At 37.7% G+C, this 15517-nt stretch overlaps 1 protein-coding gene across 2 annotated transcripts in view; it reads left to right on the forward strand.

Annotated features, from left to right (window-relative positions):
* Positions 1-3942, forward strand: part of SPAG1 (sperm associated antigen 1) — an 80722-nt gene extending 76780 nt beyond the window's left edge. For both annotated transcript variants that reach the window (XM_015145786.3, XM_077943914.1), the window contains one exon: positions 29-3942. In XM_015145786.3, coding sequence (XP_015001272.3) covers positions 29-160 — 132 coding nt within the window. In that variant the 3' untranslated portion in view covers positions 161-3942. The remainder of the gene's footprint in view (positions 1-28) is intronic.
* The last annotated feature ends 11575 nt before the right edge of the window (positions 3943-15517 follow it).

The raw sequence follows: 15517 nt of genomic DNA on the forward strand, positions 1-15517 counted from the left end.
TTTCTTTTTCTTTTTTTGCTGCTTTTAGATGATGTTGACACTAATTAGCAAGGGCCAAGAGGAGCTAATTGAACAGCTGTTTAAGGACCTTTCAGACACACCAAACAACCATTTTACTTTAGAAGATATACAAGCCCTAAAAAGGCAGTATGAGCTTTAAATCAAGATAATTAGATTTCTTCCATGCATGTACGTGTTCCAGGCATGTTAATGAGATGGTATTGTAACAGAGTTGCATGGATAAAACCTGGCCTAGAAAAGATCTTTTGGTCTGCACTATAAAACATTTTACTTATTTTCCTACATAGAACATGTATATTCTACAATCTGCTTTTTATTAGTTGTAAATATTTTCTTATGTACCAGAGCCAAATAAGTATATTTGAAACTTGTTAAAAATGCATTTTAATTTATAATATACATATTATTTTAATTACTTGTTAAAATTTTGAGTTAAGCTGCATTTCTTTGGGCTATGAAGGAGTCCTCTTAAGTTTGATAGAAATGAATTTCTTTAACATTCTTTTTTAAAAGTAGAAGTCATTAACAGTGATTATTATATCACATATCCTGCTAAGATACACATAAATCCCATTTTGTACTAGTACTCGTGGATTACAGTCAGTTAAAATGAAATGCAACACTGAAGTCTATAACAAGAAATGAAATATTTAGAGCTATAAGAGGAATTTATTTTTTCTAATATGGAAACATTGCCTAATAGGTAAGAACAAAAATTGCCAAAAATTTCTACCACTGTTTACTAGATTTTAAAAAGCTACTTTCCTTTATATATTGCTTATATAAGCAAAAAATCAACCACTGTATTAAAGCAAACTAAGCCTGCATTTATATCTGAATTATTACCTCCATATTTTACCAAATATTTGAATGTCCCCCTTTCCCCCCTTTCTTTTTCTGCTTTTATGACTATATTTATTCCTTTACTGTAAAAGAACATGAAGAACTCATATATGTTGAAAGCTCCTTTGTTGACTGGGTCAAAGTGAAGGAATTTCAATCTCCATCAGTGTACTGTCATTTATTGCTGCGGTTTATAGTGCGTTCCCCCTTTCTGGAGCATTTTCTTATTCACTTAGAAGTGAAGATAAAAGTTAGTATCATGTTTACTATTTCCATATTCATTATTATTTTATCTAATCTTTTATAGTTACAGAATATTTTAACTCATCTTGGGTAAACAGTATCTTTCAAACTGTGCCATTTTTCTTTGAAACTGCTTTCTTTGTTCATAAGTAAAAAATCTGTAATAGGACTTTAGTCTTCAAACAAAATTTCTCCTTTTTAATGTGACTGAATTTTTATAAAAGTAAATGGTGGATTGTTAGAAACGTATCCTATGTATGGAGTTTACTTACAGAAATGGGACCACTCTTTTCCTATACATAGCAACTTGAAATTAACTTTAGAGACATAAGGGAACTTTCTCTTTTGGTGCCTGACACAGTGACATTAATAACTATAGGTGATTTTGTTGAGCTTTGTGCTAGGCACTGTGTGTCACTTATCACACATTGTCTAATTTAATCTTCATAACTCTGCTACAGATGAGGAAACAATAGAACAGAAGGTTGTATAAATTAATGAGGATTTACAAATGTTGCAAGTGCTCTCCAAGATCCAAACCTGGGCAGTCTATCTTTTGAGTTCATATACTCTGTGCTGTGTAATGGAAAATATTAAATATGTGAATGGACTAATGGTTCAGGTCCTTATTCCTTAACAGCTACAGATGAGTAAAAGCAGATCAGTGAATGTAAAGTGGCAATTTTGGTATTTATAGTGGTAACACAGAGCAAGAGGAATGCCCAGGCCTGCCTGAGAGAGGGTTAGGAAAGGTTTCTTATGGGGCACAGTTCTTCCACAGCTTGAGTATGTCATATGGATAAGAGAAAAGGATGTGCCAGGCAGAGGAAACAAGATGCAAGGGTATCAAAGTGCATATTGAAGGTGCAGGTTGAATGAAAGTGTGAAGTTACTTGGCATGTTCAGAGAACTGCATGAATCTTAATATTACTGGAACATGTGGCTTGTGTGATAGCTGGATAGAACAGAAAATTGCATGCTGCATATAAAATGGCAGAAAATATCACAATTTTAATTATACTCTGGCATTCTACTCTTAACTAAGACCTGGTTTTCTTCCCCTTCTGGGCATACACAAGATTGTACTTTTCAGCCTCTTTGTAATTGGTTGGGGCCACATGACCACTTCTGCCAGTAGGGTTTAGGTAAAAGTGATGTTGTCACTTCTGAGCCAAAGTATGCAAGATCTGGCCCCAAACCCTCCCTGATCTTTTCCCTTGCTACAGTGACAAGGCCTCCTGTTGCAGTCAGTGCAGTTACAAGATGACTGGCTTGGTCAGCCTGGTTCTTTGAATGCTGGTTTGAAGCAGGGTTCTGCCAGTCCATATTGGACACACAGAATGAACAAGCTTATGCTTTTTTTGTTAAGCCACTGAGATTTTTATTGTTTGTACTATACCCAAACACTTAACCTCTCAGTCTGTTTCTGTATCTCTTCTTTTTTCAGCCTTTAAATCTTTCCTGAGCTTCGACTTGTAAAGCCAACTTCAAACTGTTCATCTCTACACAGATGTCTCAGATACTGTAACTATACATGCCCTAAATGGAACTCTGTTCCCTGAAACTCAGACTTCACTTATCCCATAGTTCCAAAAAAGGTACCAGCATTCACACACTGGCCTAAGAAACCTCGGCTTCTAAACTTTCCTTGCTCTCAGTCCCCATATCTAATATTTCATCCTGGCAGAGATTTCATTACATAAACATGGAACACTCACCCAAGATTAACTGCGTTTGCACAGGATGTCTTACCCACATTGTTTTGGTGTTTTTGAGTTTACTTGTCTGACATAAAATATCTGGTTCAGTTCTGTTTCCCACAGTGCTCAGCAAAATGCCTGGCATAATAGATTCAGTAAGTTATTCACTGAATGAATGATGCTTAGTAATTTTATAATTATATTTGTGGGTACATATATTACCTAAAGTATTTTAGTGGAATGTCAGCACTTGTTATATCTAATTGGTTTGCTGTAAATTGTGTATCTGGAAGGAGAAAAGTCTCAAAAGTAATTCCATACAGAGTGTGGGTTATTTAATCATCAGAGCTTAACTCATGCCTTAGGGACTTTATGAACAAAGTTTCTAGACAAAAAGGGTGAAAGACAAAATGTTAGAAAAGGAAAGGAAAGAAACTAAAAGCCCTTGAATTAAAACTGTGTGACAATTATTTACTAGGTGTAAAACATCCGAGCAAATCACAATCACTCTGGGCTTAAGTTTGCTTATTTTTAAATATTAAGTAAATATCATCTGGGATGACAGGTTTGTTGCAAAATAACATGAAAATACTTCCTAAATTGCACACTTTTAAGAGACTAATATCATTACTATTTCTGGCTCGTGGGCAATGTGAAAGTTCCCTGTGTGCAGATCTTGAATGCAGGATTCCACACCTCCTATGTCCAGCCTCTTAATGTCTGGCCTCTGGAGTTGTTAACACATGCTTCCATGGTCACCCTCAGCCTCCTGATCTTAACTGAAGTAATGGACCATCCCATAGGACTGCTCCAATCAGCTTCCCCTCCTCTTGACTCATCACCAGATCCTCTGCCTCCAACTGTTCCTCTCTGAAAGTAGTCTTACCCCTCTCTAATGCTGACCCCTGATCTTATCCCTCCCTTTTCTTCTAGGTCTCTCCTCTGAGAATAATACCTTCTCTTTCATATCTCCCTTTTCATTGCTGCCATCCTGTCAGCCTATAAACCTATGTAGCTATTCCTCACCTAAAGAAAAGTCCTTCTCAACCTCCCATCTTTCCATATACCATTGCTTTCAAAACTGGATAACTTTGTTTACAAGACAAAATGAAAAATAAAATGATTCTCCATTTTCCCCACCTCTCATTGAATCCTTTTTTGAAGGAATTTTGGCTTCTGCCTCCCATCACTATTGAATTAAAACTCCTCTCAACATCCTTGATCAAACCCAGCAGCCTTTTTTTTTTTGAGACGGAGTCTCGCTCTGTCACCCAGGCTGGAGTGCAGTGGCATGATCTTGGCTTACTGCAAGCTCCGTCTCCTGGGTTCATGCCATTCTCCTGCCTCAGCCTCCCAAGTAGCTGGGACTACAGGCACCCGCCACCACGCCCAGATAATTTTTTGTATTTTTTAGTAGAGACCGGATTTCACCGTGTTAGCCAGGATGGTCTCGATCTCCTGACCTCGTGATCCGCCCACCTTGGCCTCCCAAAGTGCTGGCATTACAGGCGTGAGCCACCGCGCCCAGCCCCCAGCAGCCTTTTCTTAGTCATAGAATTGTATTACATTGTAGCCTGGAGAGAATTGTTACAGATCATCTCATCTAAATCGTTTCACTTATATTGAACTCCAAATAAGAACACACATAAGGATATTGTGTATTGTGAAATGCTGACAAACTGACTGGTTTGGCCCTTTTGCTATCTGGGATTTGAGGGAAAAGGTGAAATTTGGAAGGCAAAGAAAGCAAACCTTAAGGACAGCTATGATACTGAGTCTAGACAGGCTATTATATTTCTTAACTGCTCAGAGTGAGCCATAATCTAGGCAAATTCAGAGAGTGCCTCCTTCATGAGCAAGATCTTAAAATGAAAAGGCCTCTACAAGTTGGGACTGCAAAGTGATAGATATATTGAGAATTTGTTATTTGTCAGGAAAGCTTCAAAGACATGGAGCTTTTAAGCTTAACCTTTTCATTTCCACTTAGGCATCTTCGTGAAAACTCCCTTTATCCTACCAAGTGGTGATGCCTATTGGTAGTATACTATTCACTAGAGGCCTCCCAGGAAGTAGTTCAGAAGGCTTGATTCTATGTTATGTGCAGAGATTAAGCATGAGTTATGGCACAGCATGTTGTTAAAGTGATTTCAAACGTATTTTCTTATAGTTTCTTTCCTAACACATGGGTTTTGCTCTCTAGGAAGAGGATGGAGCAAAGTGTGTAGTTGGAATTTGTTTCACTTTCCTATTAGCCTGTAGGTACCACTCAGACCAAAAGGACTCCCTAAAAACTGATGTGCAAGTCACAGAATTCTCCTGCCTGAGCTCTATCAAGGGATGTCTGTAAGGAGAAATCTATCTCTAGAGTACTATGAATTTTGTCACGTTTATAGGTTTTTTGCTTGTTTTTAGAGACAGGTTCTCAGCTGTGTTGCCCAGGCTGGAGCGCAGTGGCATAATCATGGCTCACTGCAGCCTCAACCTCCTGGGCTCAAGCAGTCCTTCTGCCTCATCCTCCTGAATAGCTGAGTCTACGGGCGTACACCACCATGCTCGGCTTTTTTTTTTTTTTTTTTTTTTTAAAGTAGAGACAGGGTCTCATTATGTTACCCAGGTTGGTCTCAAACTCTTGGCCTCAAGCGATCCTCCTGCTTCAGCCTCCTCAAGTGCTGGGATTACAGGCATGAGTCACTGCACCCAGCCGAGTTTATAGATTTTGATGCCTTTTGCCAAAAATCAAAGAAGTGGCTGAAAGTCAATTGATATCAGAAGAATCAATGAAAAGCAAGAGACTAACTTTCAGCAGCTCTCCTTTTCCTCTGGGAAACTGCTTAAGAGCACAGACTTTGGCATCAGATACACCTGGTATCAAATCCCAGCTCTACTTAGGAGCTGTATGACCTTGCAGTCTTCAGGTTCCTCGTCTGCAAAATGGGGTATCTTCCTACCATTTGGGGTTACTGGTTTATGTGGTTAATGTAAAATGCCTTCTGTTATTTGATAAGCACCTTATCTTTCCTTCCATGTGTCTAACTGCTTTCTTAAGTATAATGATCTCCTCTATGTGTTAGAAAAACATAAGAAACCTCTTTTCAAATAGTATGGACACCTTAATAGTTATTTACTGGAGAAGAGGCACATATTAAGATCCCTCCAATAGCAATATTAATATGGAGAGAAGCAGTTAGTCTTGGACCTCTGGTGCCATCTCCTGGAAATTAGTCAGTCATGGTACAACAGCCAAGAGGTTACCCCACAACTTGGGCTACAGAGAATGTTTGCAATAGCATCTTTATTTTCCAATCTGTCATTGTTTTGAGGATGAACCAATACACTAAGTCCAGAGTCTGGTATAGGCTAATGGATGCTTAGTAAAGTTTGCTGAATAAATGAATCCAGAGGACACTGCCCCATTGGTGTTCTTGTCGCCACAGTTCAGATTAGGAAGTTCCTATTACAGAAATGTTTACAATGACACTCTAAATATTTCTCAAACAGTAGTTCTTGAAATGTTTGCACAGAGTCACTTGAGAATCTTAACAATCTAGGGGGTTGGAAATCTAAAAATCTCTCTTATGATGCTTAGGGAAGTTAGAATTTATGATCTACTGGCATAGAAGCTGAGGATGCAATAATTAACATCTGAATTGCATAAGCACTGCCAGTGAATGACACTATTTATGACGCTCTGAATAAGTATTGTGGGGGATACACTTTTAAAAAGATAGCCCCTGCTTTTAATGAGTTCATACTTCATTTGGAAAAAAAAACTGGCAGTAACACCAAGTGCAAGAGACTCTCCTAGGAGAAAACAGCATCAATGAAACGTTCAAGTGTTAAAGGTACTAAAAGGGCCAAATAGGGTTACTCGAAAACATTTCAGGAAGAGGTAAAACCTAGGCCATGTTTTGAAATAGACTCAGGTCAATGAGAAGGAAGAGCTCAGTGTGACTGGATTACTTTACTGTAGAATTTCCAGTACCACATTGCACAAGGAAGGAACTTGGTAAGAAAAATTCTGCCACTGCAGGTATGCTTCACAGTACAGGAAACACAAACCAGACAGGAGACTTACAAAGCAACCTGAATTAATATTCTATTTTTAATAGTAACCCAAGTTCAAAAATAGCCTAAAATTTAATCTTACTACCTGCCATTAGATCTCTTTTGTATCAGTTTCCCATCTGTAAAATAGGACCAATTTGTTTTTATTTTTAAAAAGGCCAGGGTGTCCCTTTTGTATCAGCTGTTTTTTGTTCTTTGTTTTGTTTGAGACGCAGTCCTGCTCTATCACCCAGGCTGGAGTGCAGTGGCACAATCTCGGCTCACTGCAACCTCTGCCTCCCAGGTTCAAGTAATTCTCCTGCCTCAGCCTCCCAAGAATCTGGGATTACAGGTGTGCACCACTTCGCCTGGCTAATTTTTGTATTTTTAGTAGAGATGGAGTTTCATCATGTTGGACAGGCTAGTCTTGAACTCCGGACCTCAAGTGATCCATCTGTCTCAGCCTCCCAAACTGCTGTGCTGGAATTGCACAGTGCCTGGCAAAACAGGACCAATTATTTTCTGTAATTAAGCAGTGGATTGGGACGACTACTTCAATAAACATAATTTTGATCCTAATTCATACTTGTTCTAAAACAAGGGCAAAGATTTTGTTAGGGTGGCTACGATAAAAAAGGTGGGCAATAGTAAGTACTGGTGAGGATGTGTAGAAATTAAAAACCACATACATTGCTGATGGGAATGTAAAATGGTGCAGCTGCTTTGGAAGTTTGGCAGCTCCTCAAAAACTTAAACAGAGAGTTGCCATTTTGATCCAATAATTCTGCAACCCCTATTACTGAAAGAAAGTAGAAAACATATGTTCACACAAAAGCTTGTACACAAATGTTCATAGCAGTTCTACTCATAATAGCCAAAAAGTGGAAACAACCCAAATGTCCATCAACTAATGAATGGATAAACAAAAATGTGGCATATCCATACAACTGAATATTATTCAGCCATAAAAAAGAATGAGGTAGTGATACATGCTGTCCCTTGGATGAACTTTGAAAGTAATAAGTGAAAGAAGCGGGACACAAAAGGCCACATTTTATTATTCCATTTATGTGAGATGTCCAGAATGGACAAACCCATAGAGATAGTAAATTAGTAGTTGCCAGGGACTGAGAGGAAGGGGAAGTGGGAACTGACTACTAATGGGTAAAGGGTTCTTTCTGGGGTGATGAAAATGTTCTGGAGTCAGATATTAGTAACAGTTGTACAACCTTGTAAAAACACTGAATTGTACACTTTAAAATGTGAATTTTATAGTATGCAAACTGTATCTCAATTGTGAAAAATGAACGAAGTGGGGTGGGGAAAAGCAAATCACCCAAAGTAGTGAATAACTTAAGAGGCAAACTCTGCGGTTTTCCAATCAATCCTGATAAGGCCACCTACTTGAGTTTTTCAAGAACTTGCCAGGAGGGATAAAAACTGAGGAAGGCCGAAAGACTACCTCCACCCCATGAGTGGAAACAAGGTAAAGATGTCCTCTTACCCTTTCTATTTAACACTGTACTAGAGGTTGAAGCCAGAAGGGGTTAACGTTATAAAAGGCATCCAGATTGGAAAAGAAGTAACCTTTCTTTACTTGCAGACACAATTATCTATGAAGAAAACCCTACAGAGGCCTGGCAGGGTGGCTCATGCCTGTAATCCTGGCACTTTGGGAGGCTGAGGCAGGCGGATCATCTGAGGTCAGAAATTCAAGATCAGCCTGGTCAACATGGCGAAACTCTGTATTAAAACACACACACACACACACACACACACACACTAACTAGGCGTGGTGGTACACGCCTGTAATCCTAGCTACTCTGGAGGCTGAGGCAGGAGAACTGCTTGAACCCGGGAGGCGGAAGTTGCAGTGATCTGAGATCAAGCCACTGCATTCCAGCCTGGGCGACAGAGCAAGGCTTCTACTTAAAAAAAAAAAAAAGTCCATAGAATCTACAAAAAAACTACTAAAACTAATTTGATTTACAAGGTCGTAGGATTCAAGATCAATATACAAAGATTATTTTATTTCTGTATACTAGTAATGAATGTAATCATAAATTGGTATTTTTAAGAGATCTGTACACTGAAAACTATAAAGCACTGTTGAGAGAAATTTAAAAACTGAAAGGACAGATATACTGTATTCATGGATAGGAAGACTTGATATTGTTAAGATGCCAGTTTTCCTCATATTGATAAATAGGTATCAATGGTATTTCAGTCAAAATCCCAGCAGACTTTTTGGCAGAAATCTAGAAATGGATTCTAGTGTAAACACGGTATTCAAATTACTGGGAAAAGGAAAGATTACTTTAAAAATAGTGCCATCACAAATGGCTTTCCATCTGGAAGAAAGTAAAACTGGACCTTTATATTACACTAAATGCTAAGATAAACTGAGGATAGATTTTTAAAAATATGAAAAATTCAAAATCTCACTACAAACTACCCAAAGAGACTACAAGTATAATTTAGAAAGAGAGGAGAGCTTAATCATGACCAGAAGGTCTAAAATATTACAATTAAAGACACACAACAGGTTTCATATTGCAGAAAAAAAAATGGAAAGAGTATGTGGAAACCCTGAACTATCTGCATCTTTTCTGTAAATCTAAAAATATTCAAAAATTAAAAGTTTATTTAAGGATAAAATAGAATGCACACACAATGCTAATAAATAGTCAAATGACGTATGTGGAGAAAAATACAAGAGTCAAACTATTAACAGCTACAGTATAAAGATATGTTTCTTTTTTTTTTTTAATTTATTTTTCTGAGATAGAGTCTTGCTCTGTTGCCCAGGCTGGAGTGCAGTGGCATGATCTCAGCTCACTGCAACCTCTGCCTCCCGGGTTCAAGCTATTCTCCTGCCTCAGCCTCTCAAGTAGCTGGAATTATAGGTGTGAACCACTGCATCCGGCCCTATTTTCATTTTTATTTATTAACAGAGATGGGGTCTTACTATGTTGCCCAGGCTAGTCTTGAACTCCTGGCCTCAAGTAATCCTCCTGCCTCAGCCTCCCAAAGTGAGCCACTGCACCTGGCCAAAATACCTTTCAAACTGACAAGAAAACAATAAAAATAAATAAAAATAGACAAAGGATGTAAGAGCCAATTTAAAGAACAGCAAATTCAAATACCATCTTCCACCTCCTAGGCCAAAAAAAAAAAAAAGAAAACACAAGATGATATACACATTTACTAGTCAGGAAAATGTAACATTAGATAATAGATATTACTTTACACCAAACAGTTTAAAAATTTGTAAAGCTCTAATACCTATCGTTAGTAGAATGCAGGGAAAAGGGAACTCCTGTATTGTTAGCAAATTGTAAATTGTGACAGCCTTTTTTGGGAGACAATCTGGTAACCTTTTAAAAATTCAATATACATGGACTTTAACCTAGTCATTTGAGTTCCTTGAATCTATCTCCCATACTTAGAAGTACCAGAATATAAGGATGTAAGTATTACAATGTTTTCTGCAGTGTTTTATATTGAAGAAAGAAACAACAAATAACAAAGTGAATGCTCATCAATATGAGAATGTCTGAATAACTGCAGCACATTTATACTACAGAATTCTTAGGCAGCCATTAAAAAGAATGAATTGGAGTCATACAGTTGACTTGGACAGATTTCCCAAAGATATTACTGAGAAAAAAATGAAGAAAATTAACGTACATATGCATTGTATATGACTATGAACATGGAGAAAACTGGCATCACACACATTTTGTCATTTGCACTGGTTATGGGGGAAGATAATGAGGGAAAGAGGCAGAGAAGAGAAGGGGAGAACAAAACACAGAAAGGTAAGGAAAAAAGGATGGGGAAATAATTTGTGCGCATTTTATTTAAGCTTTCAAAATAGAAAGTCTCTAAAACATAAGTTCATGATACCTCTAAAGTAACTGTAATTTCTTTATCTAGTTAAAAGTATTACATTTTCTTTAAACAAGCAAAAAAGCAACAAAAAGCCCCCAAAAGCAAAGTTAAAATGTCTTGGCTATATTAACCCTGGAAATTAGGTTCCAATGGCTGTCATACATGATAGAGTATTTGTAAACTTAACGTATTTGGTATAAAACCTTGTTAAAAGTTAACTGTCTTTTCAGCCACTGTATTGTTTCAAACAACTTATTTTACTGTACAATATTATGAAGTGACTGGTTATCAACCCTGAGTCCACAAACATTCTCATTCCCTTTGCTCAGTTGTTGTTCTGTCCCATCAGAATTTCCTATATAAATACCTTTATATATACTATATAAATACTATAAGTATAGAAAAAATAAAAGGAAAGACAAGGTCCCTGCCCTCATGAGACTAGAGTTTAAGATTTGTTCTCCTAATATCTTGAATACAGAATTAAGAATCTGGAGGTATTAATACCTGGAACACACAGTGTTATGAATGTCTATATTTTACCTCCATGCAGGACAAAAAGTGGCAGAAGTATGTGCTCCAGTGCTATTTAGGCAAAAGGCTAGAAAGAAAGAAAAAAAAAGCGAAAGCAAGACTATCTTGTCACCAGCCAGCCCACACATTCTAGAATTAATCAACTCTTACAGAGCAGAGACTGCCTTATCTTACTGCTCATATAGATGAAAATGAGCTGCTTACTAACCCTGAAAACCTGGCTCTCTCTTGTACTAAAAAACAAACAATTCAAATGCAGACAGTCTTAATAGCAATTTCTACCAAACATTCGAGGAAGACATCATTCCAATCTCACATACTCTGATCACTGAAGTCTGCCCTAGGTTAACATTTGAAGAATCAAATTCACCACATTAACATATCAAAGTAATCACAATTATATAGCAGATGCTCCCCCCACCAAATAAACAGCCAATAAAATTCAACATATTTTCCAAGGTAAAAACTCTTGGCAAACTAGGAGTTAGAAGATAATTTACTAAATTCAATAAACGATATCCTATAAATATATGTGCGACAAATAATAGCTGAAATGATGAAAGGTTTCCCTTTGAGGTTAACAAATCAACAATGCCCCCTATAACCACTGCTATTCAGAAGTATACACTAGAAGTCCTGGCCAGTGCAAAAGGCCAGAAAAATAAATAAATGATGCAATGATCTAAGAGAAAAAAACCAAAACAATGGGAATACCACCTCTACCACTTAGCAGCTGTGCAACCCAGGCAAATTACTTAATATCTCTGTGCCTCAGTTACCTCCATCTGTAATGAAGATAATACCTCCTTCAGAGTTGTTCTGAGGAGTAAGTATTTTATTTTGAACCAACTCTAATGATAATTAAGACTTTAATATATAATTTGATATACAATTATCTTTTGCACCTTTCTAAATTATATGACCCCTATTCACTGTTCAAGGTCAACCTAATATTAGTTTTTAATTTAACTTTTAAGTTCAGGGATACATTTGCAGGTTTGTTATATAAGTAAACTTGATAAGTTGTATTTTTCTTTTATTATTTTTTATGTTTGCTTTTCTGTAAGTTACTATTTTAAAAGTGCTCAGAAAGTATTTGACACTTCAAAGCACTGTAAAAGTGTTTAATACAAATATTCAAAATTACTGTACAGTGATATCCCAAAGAATCTGAGGATAAACCATTGGAATTAAAACAGTAAGATTCACCGATACAAAATTGTTATATAAAATCAATGGTATTTCTGTATACTATTAGTTACGAACAGAAAATGAGGACGGGCGTGGTGGCTTAACGCCTGTAATCCCAGCACTTTGGGAGGCCGAAGCAGGTGGATCACCAGAGGTCAGGAGTTTGAGACCAGCCTGGCTAACATAATGAAACCCCTTCTCTACTAAAAATACAAGAAATTAGCTGGGTGTGGTGGTGGGACGCCTGTAATCCCAGCTACTCGGGAGGCTGAGGCAGGAGAAACGCCTGAACCCAGGAGGCAGAGGTTGCAGTGAAGTGAGATCACACCACTGCACTCCAGTCTGCGCAACAAGAGTGAAACTCAGGTGTCTCAAAAAGAAAGAAACGACATTTTAAAAAGATATCATTATTATAGGATAAAAAATATCAAGTACCTGGGAATGTACTTTAACAAAAGATGTAAAAGACTTCTATAGGGATAATTATAGATTCAATGTATTCCCAATCAAAATTGGTGAAACACAACAAGGTTATTCTGTTTATGGAAATGTAAAGTGCCAAGGACAGTCAAGACACCAAGGAAAAAACAGTGGCAGACTTGAACTATTAGATAGCAAACTCAGATTTCAAGACTGATGTCCACATTGTCCACTAACTCACCTTGGAGATGCTTCTGAGATGTTCATCCACCAGGTATGTTTACATGGTTCCTTCATTTCCTTTAGATCTTGGCACAAATGTCTTCTAACAGAGACTTTTCCCGTTTTGCCCTGTATAAAACAGTACTGCTTCCCCCAAACCCCAGTCACTCTTATTGTGCCCACCTCAAATTTTTCATAGCAACCATCATCTGGTTATTTTACATATGGTTCCATTATTTTAAGCTACATGTACATGTTTATTATTTTTGTATCCTCCAAATTCTCTTTTTTTTTTTTTTTTTTTTTGAGACGGAGTCTCGCTCTGTCACCCAGGCTGGAGTACAGTGGCCGGATCTCAGCTCACTGCAAGCTCCGCCTCCCGGGTTTACGCCATTCTCCTGCCTCAGCCTCCCGAGTAGCTGGGACTACAGGCGCCCGCCACCACGCCCGGCTAATTTTTTGTATTTTTAGTAGAGACGGGGTTTCACCGTGTTAGCCCGGATGGTCTTGAACTCCTGACCTCGTGATCCGCCCGTCTCGGCCTCCCAAAGTGCTGGGATTACAGGCTTGAGCCACCGTGCCCGGCCGTATCCTCCAAATTCTAATATAAGCCTTCTGAAGCCAGGGTGTTTATTTGGTACTATGTTGTTATTTCCAGCATCTACTTTGTTGAATGAATAAATTGGTAGAAGTCACAAAAATTCTGACTAGCATATGATGTACAGTGATTCAATTTGAACTAAATTTTAAAACTGCCAACTTTTTCATATCCATCTATTAAATGATAGCCACCCTAAATAACATAACTCTCCCCAAGTGTAAAATACTATTTTTGGCATTCAAAAATCAACCAGTATGTAAACACTGGCTGTTAGCAATGATATCTCATACTCCAGTGAAGGAAATAAATGAAACAACAAATCCATTAAAAGGAACCATATGAAATGTAGCCTTGAGAAAAGAATTTTTTTTCCTCAGATCCAAGTACAGACTAGAATCTGTAAGAAGCGTGCTGACTCTGAATGGAAAGGCAAAACAATCTGTGGAGCAGGAGTTTCTTTTGCTCATGTCATGTAGCAATTAATAGCTCTGACGGTTTTCAACATATACTTTATCCTTTGGTGAATGGTCTATACGTTTACCTAGACAACAGGCTAGGGAAAGCCTTACATGTTTACAAATTAACACAATTTCCAGCAAAATAAGTTAGGAGTGGTGGATTATGTGCATTTAATATAAAAAGCTAACTAATTCAGTGCTCTGAAGCTGGGCATTTGTACACTGAGGTGAATCTACCAGTTAAATTGGTGGTCTACATGATCAACAGTAGGATATACTATTATAATCTTTGTATTTCTTTTCTCTCATTACCAGATGATTTTTCCAACAGGCTTTAAGGTACAAAGAGTTTTAACAAGATTTCAGTGAGTTAAGGTTTATTTTGAATACCCTGGAGGTATCTCTTGTTCGAGGCTAGCCCAGAGTTGAGCTCCAGGGAAAACTGGCTTGGTCCTAAATTAATCCAACTTTGAAGAATCCAGGAGACAAGGAATTTCTGAAGCTAGTTTTAAGGTGAGACTGAAGTGATACTGGTTGGGAGTATCACCAGAAGGTGTAGGGTGAATGAATGCACCAGCCTCCTATAGGGCACTATTTTTGCTGTGTTCCTCTAAAGATCATTTAGCTTTCCATTTCATCTTCAGCCTTTTAAAGAAATGTCAAGAAGGCAGTCAACATATTCAGAAGATTATTTTGGTCGAGCATGGTGGTTCACGCCAGTAATCCCAGGACTTTGGGAGGCCAAGGTGGGCGGATCACTTGAGCTCAGGAGTTTGTGACCACCCTGGGCAACATGGTGAAACCTGTCTTTACTAAAACACACAAAAAAATTAGCCGGGCGTGGTGATGTTCGCCTGTAATCCCAGCTACTTGGGAGGCTAAGGCGCGAGAATTGCTTGAGCCCAGGGGGCAGTGAGCCAAGATCGCACCACTGCACTCCAGGCTTGGGCTACAAAGTGAGACTCCATCTCAAAAAAAAAAAAAAAAAAAAAAGAACAAAAAAAAAATTATTTTCATCAAGTATTAACTATATACCAGAGAAACAGAAAAACCATCTACGCATTTTACAGAGGCTACAAGAATAGAAAGCATCTGATTACAATTAGCTTGAATTTAAATGGCTCCAGTTTCATAATCTAATGTTGCTAGAATAGAATCTCTTAAAACAGTCTTTTAAGATCTTTTTACTTTTTTCCCCTTTTCCCAAGTTAGCTGACCTTTCCATTTTTCAAAGATGAGGATTTATAATACTGATTTCTCTTCACAATTTAATGATACATATATTTACTCAAGTTAAATTCAACCAATTTACTTAAAAAAATTATGTTTATGTATATGGCATCTTT

This window comes from Macaca mulatta, chromosome 8 (assembly GCF_049350105.2).
Source record: "Macaca mulatta isolate MMU2019108-1 chromosome 8, T2T-MMU8v2.0, whole genome shotgun sequence".
Lineage (NCBI taxonomy): Eukaryota > Metazoa > Chordata > Mammalia > Primates > Cercopithecidae > Macaca > Macaca mulatta.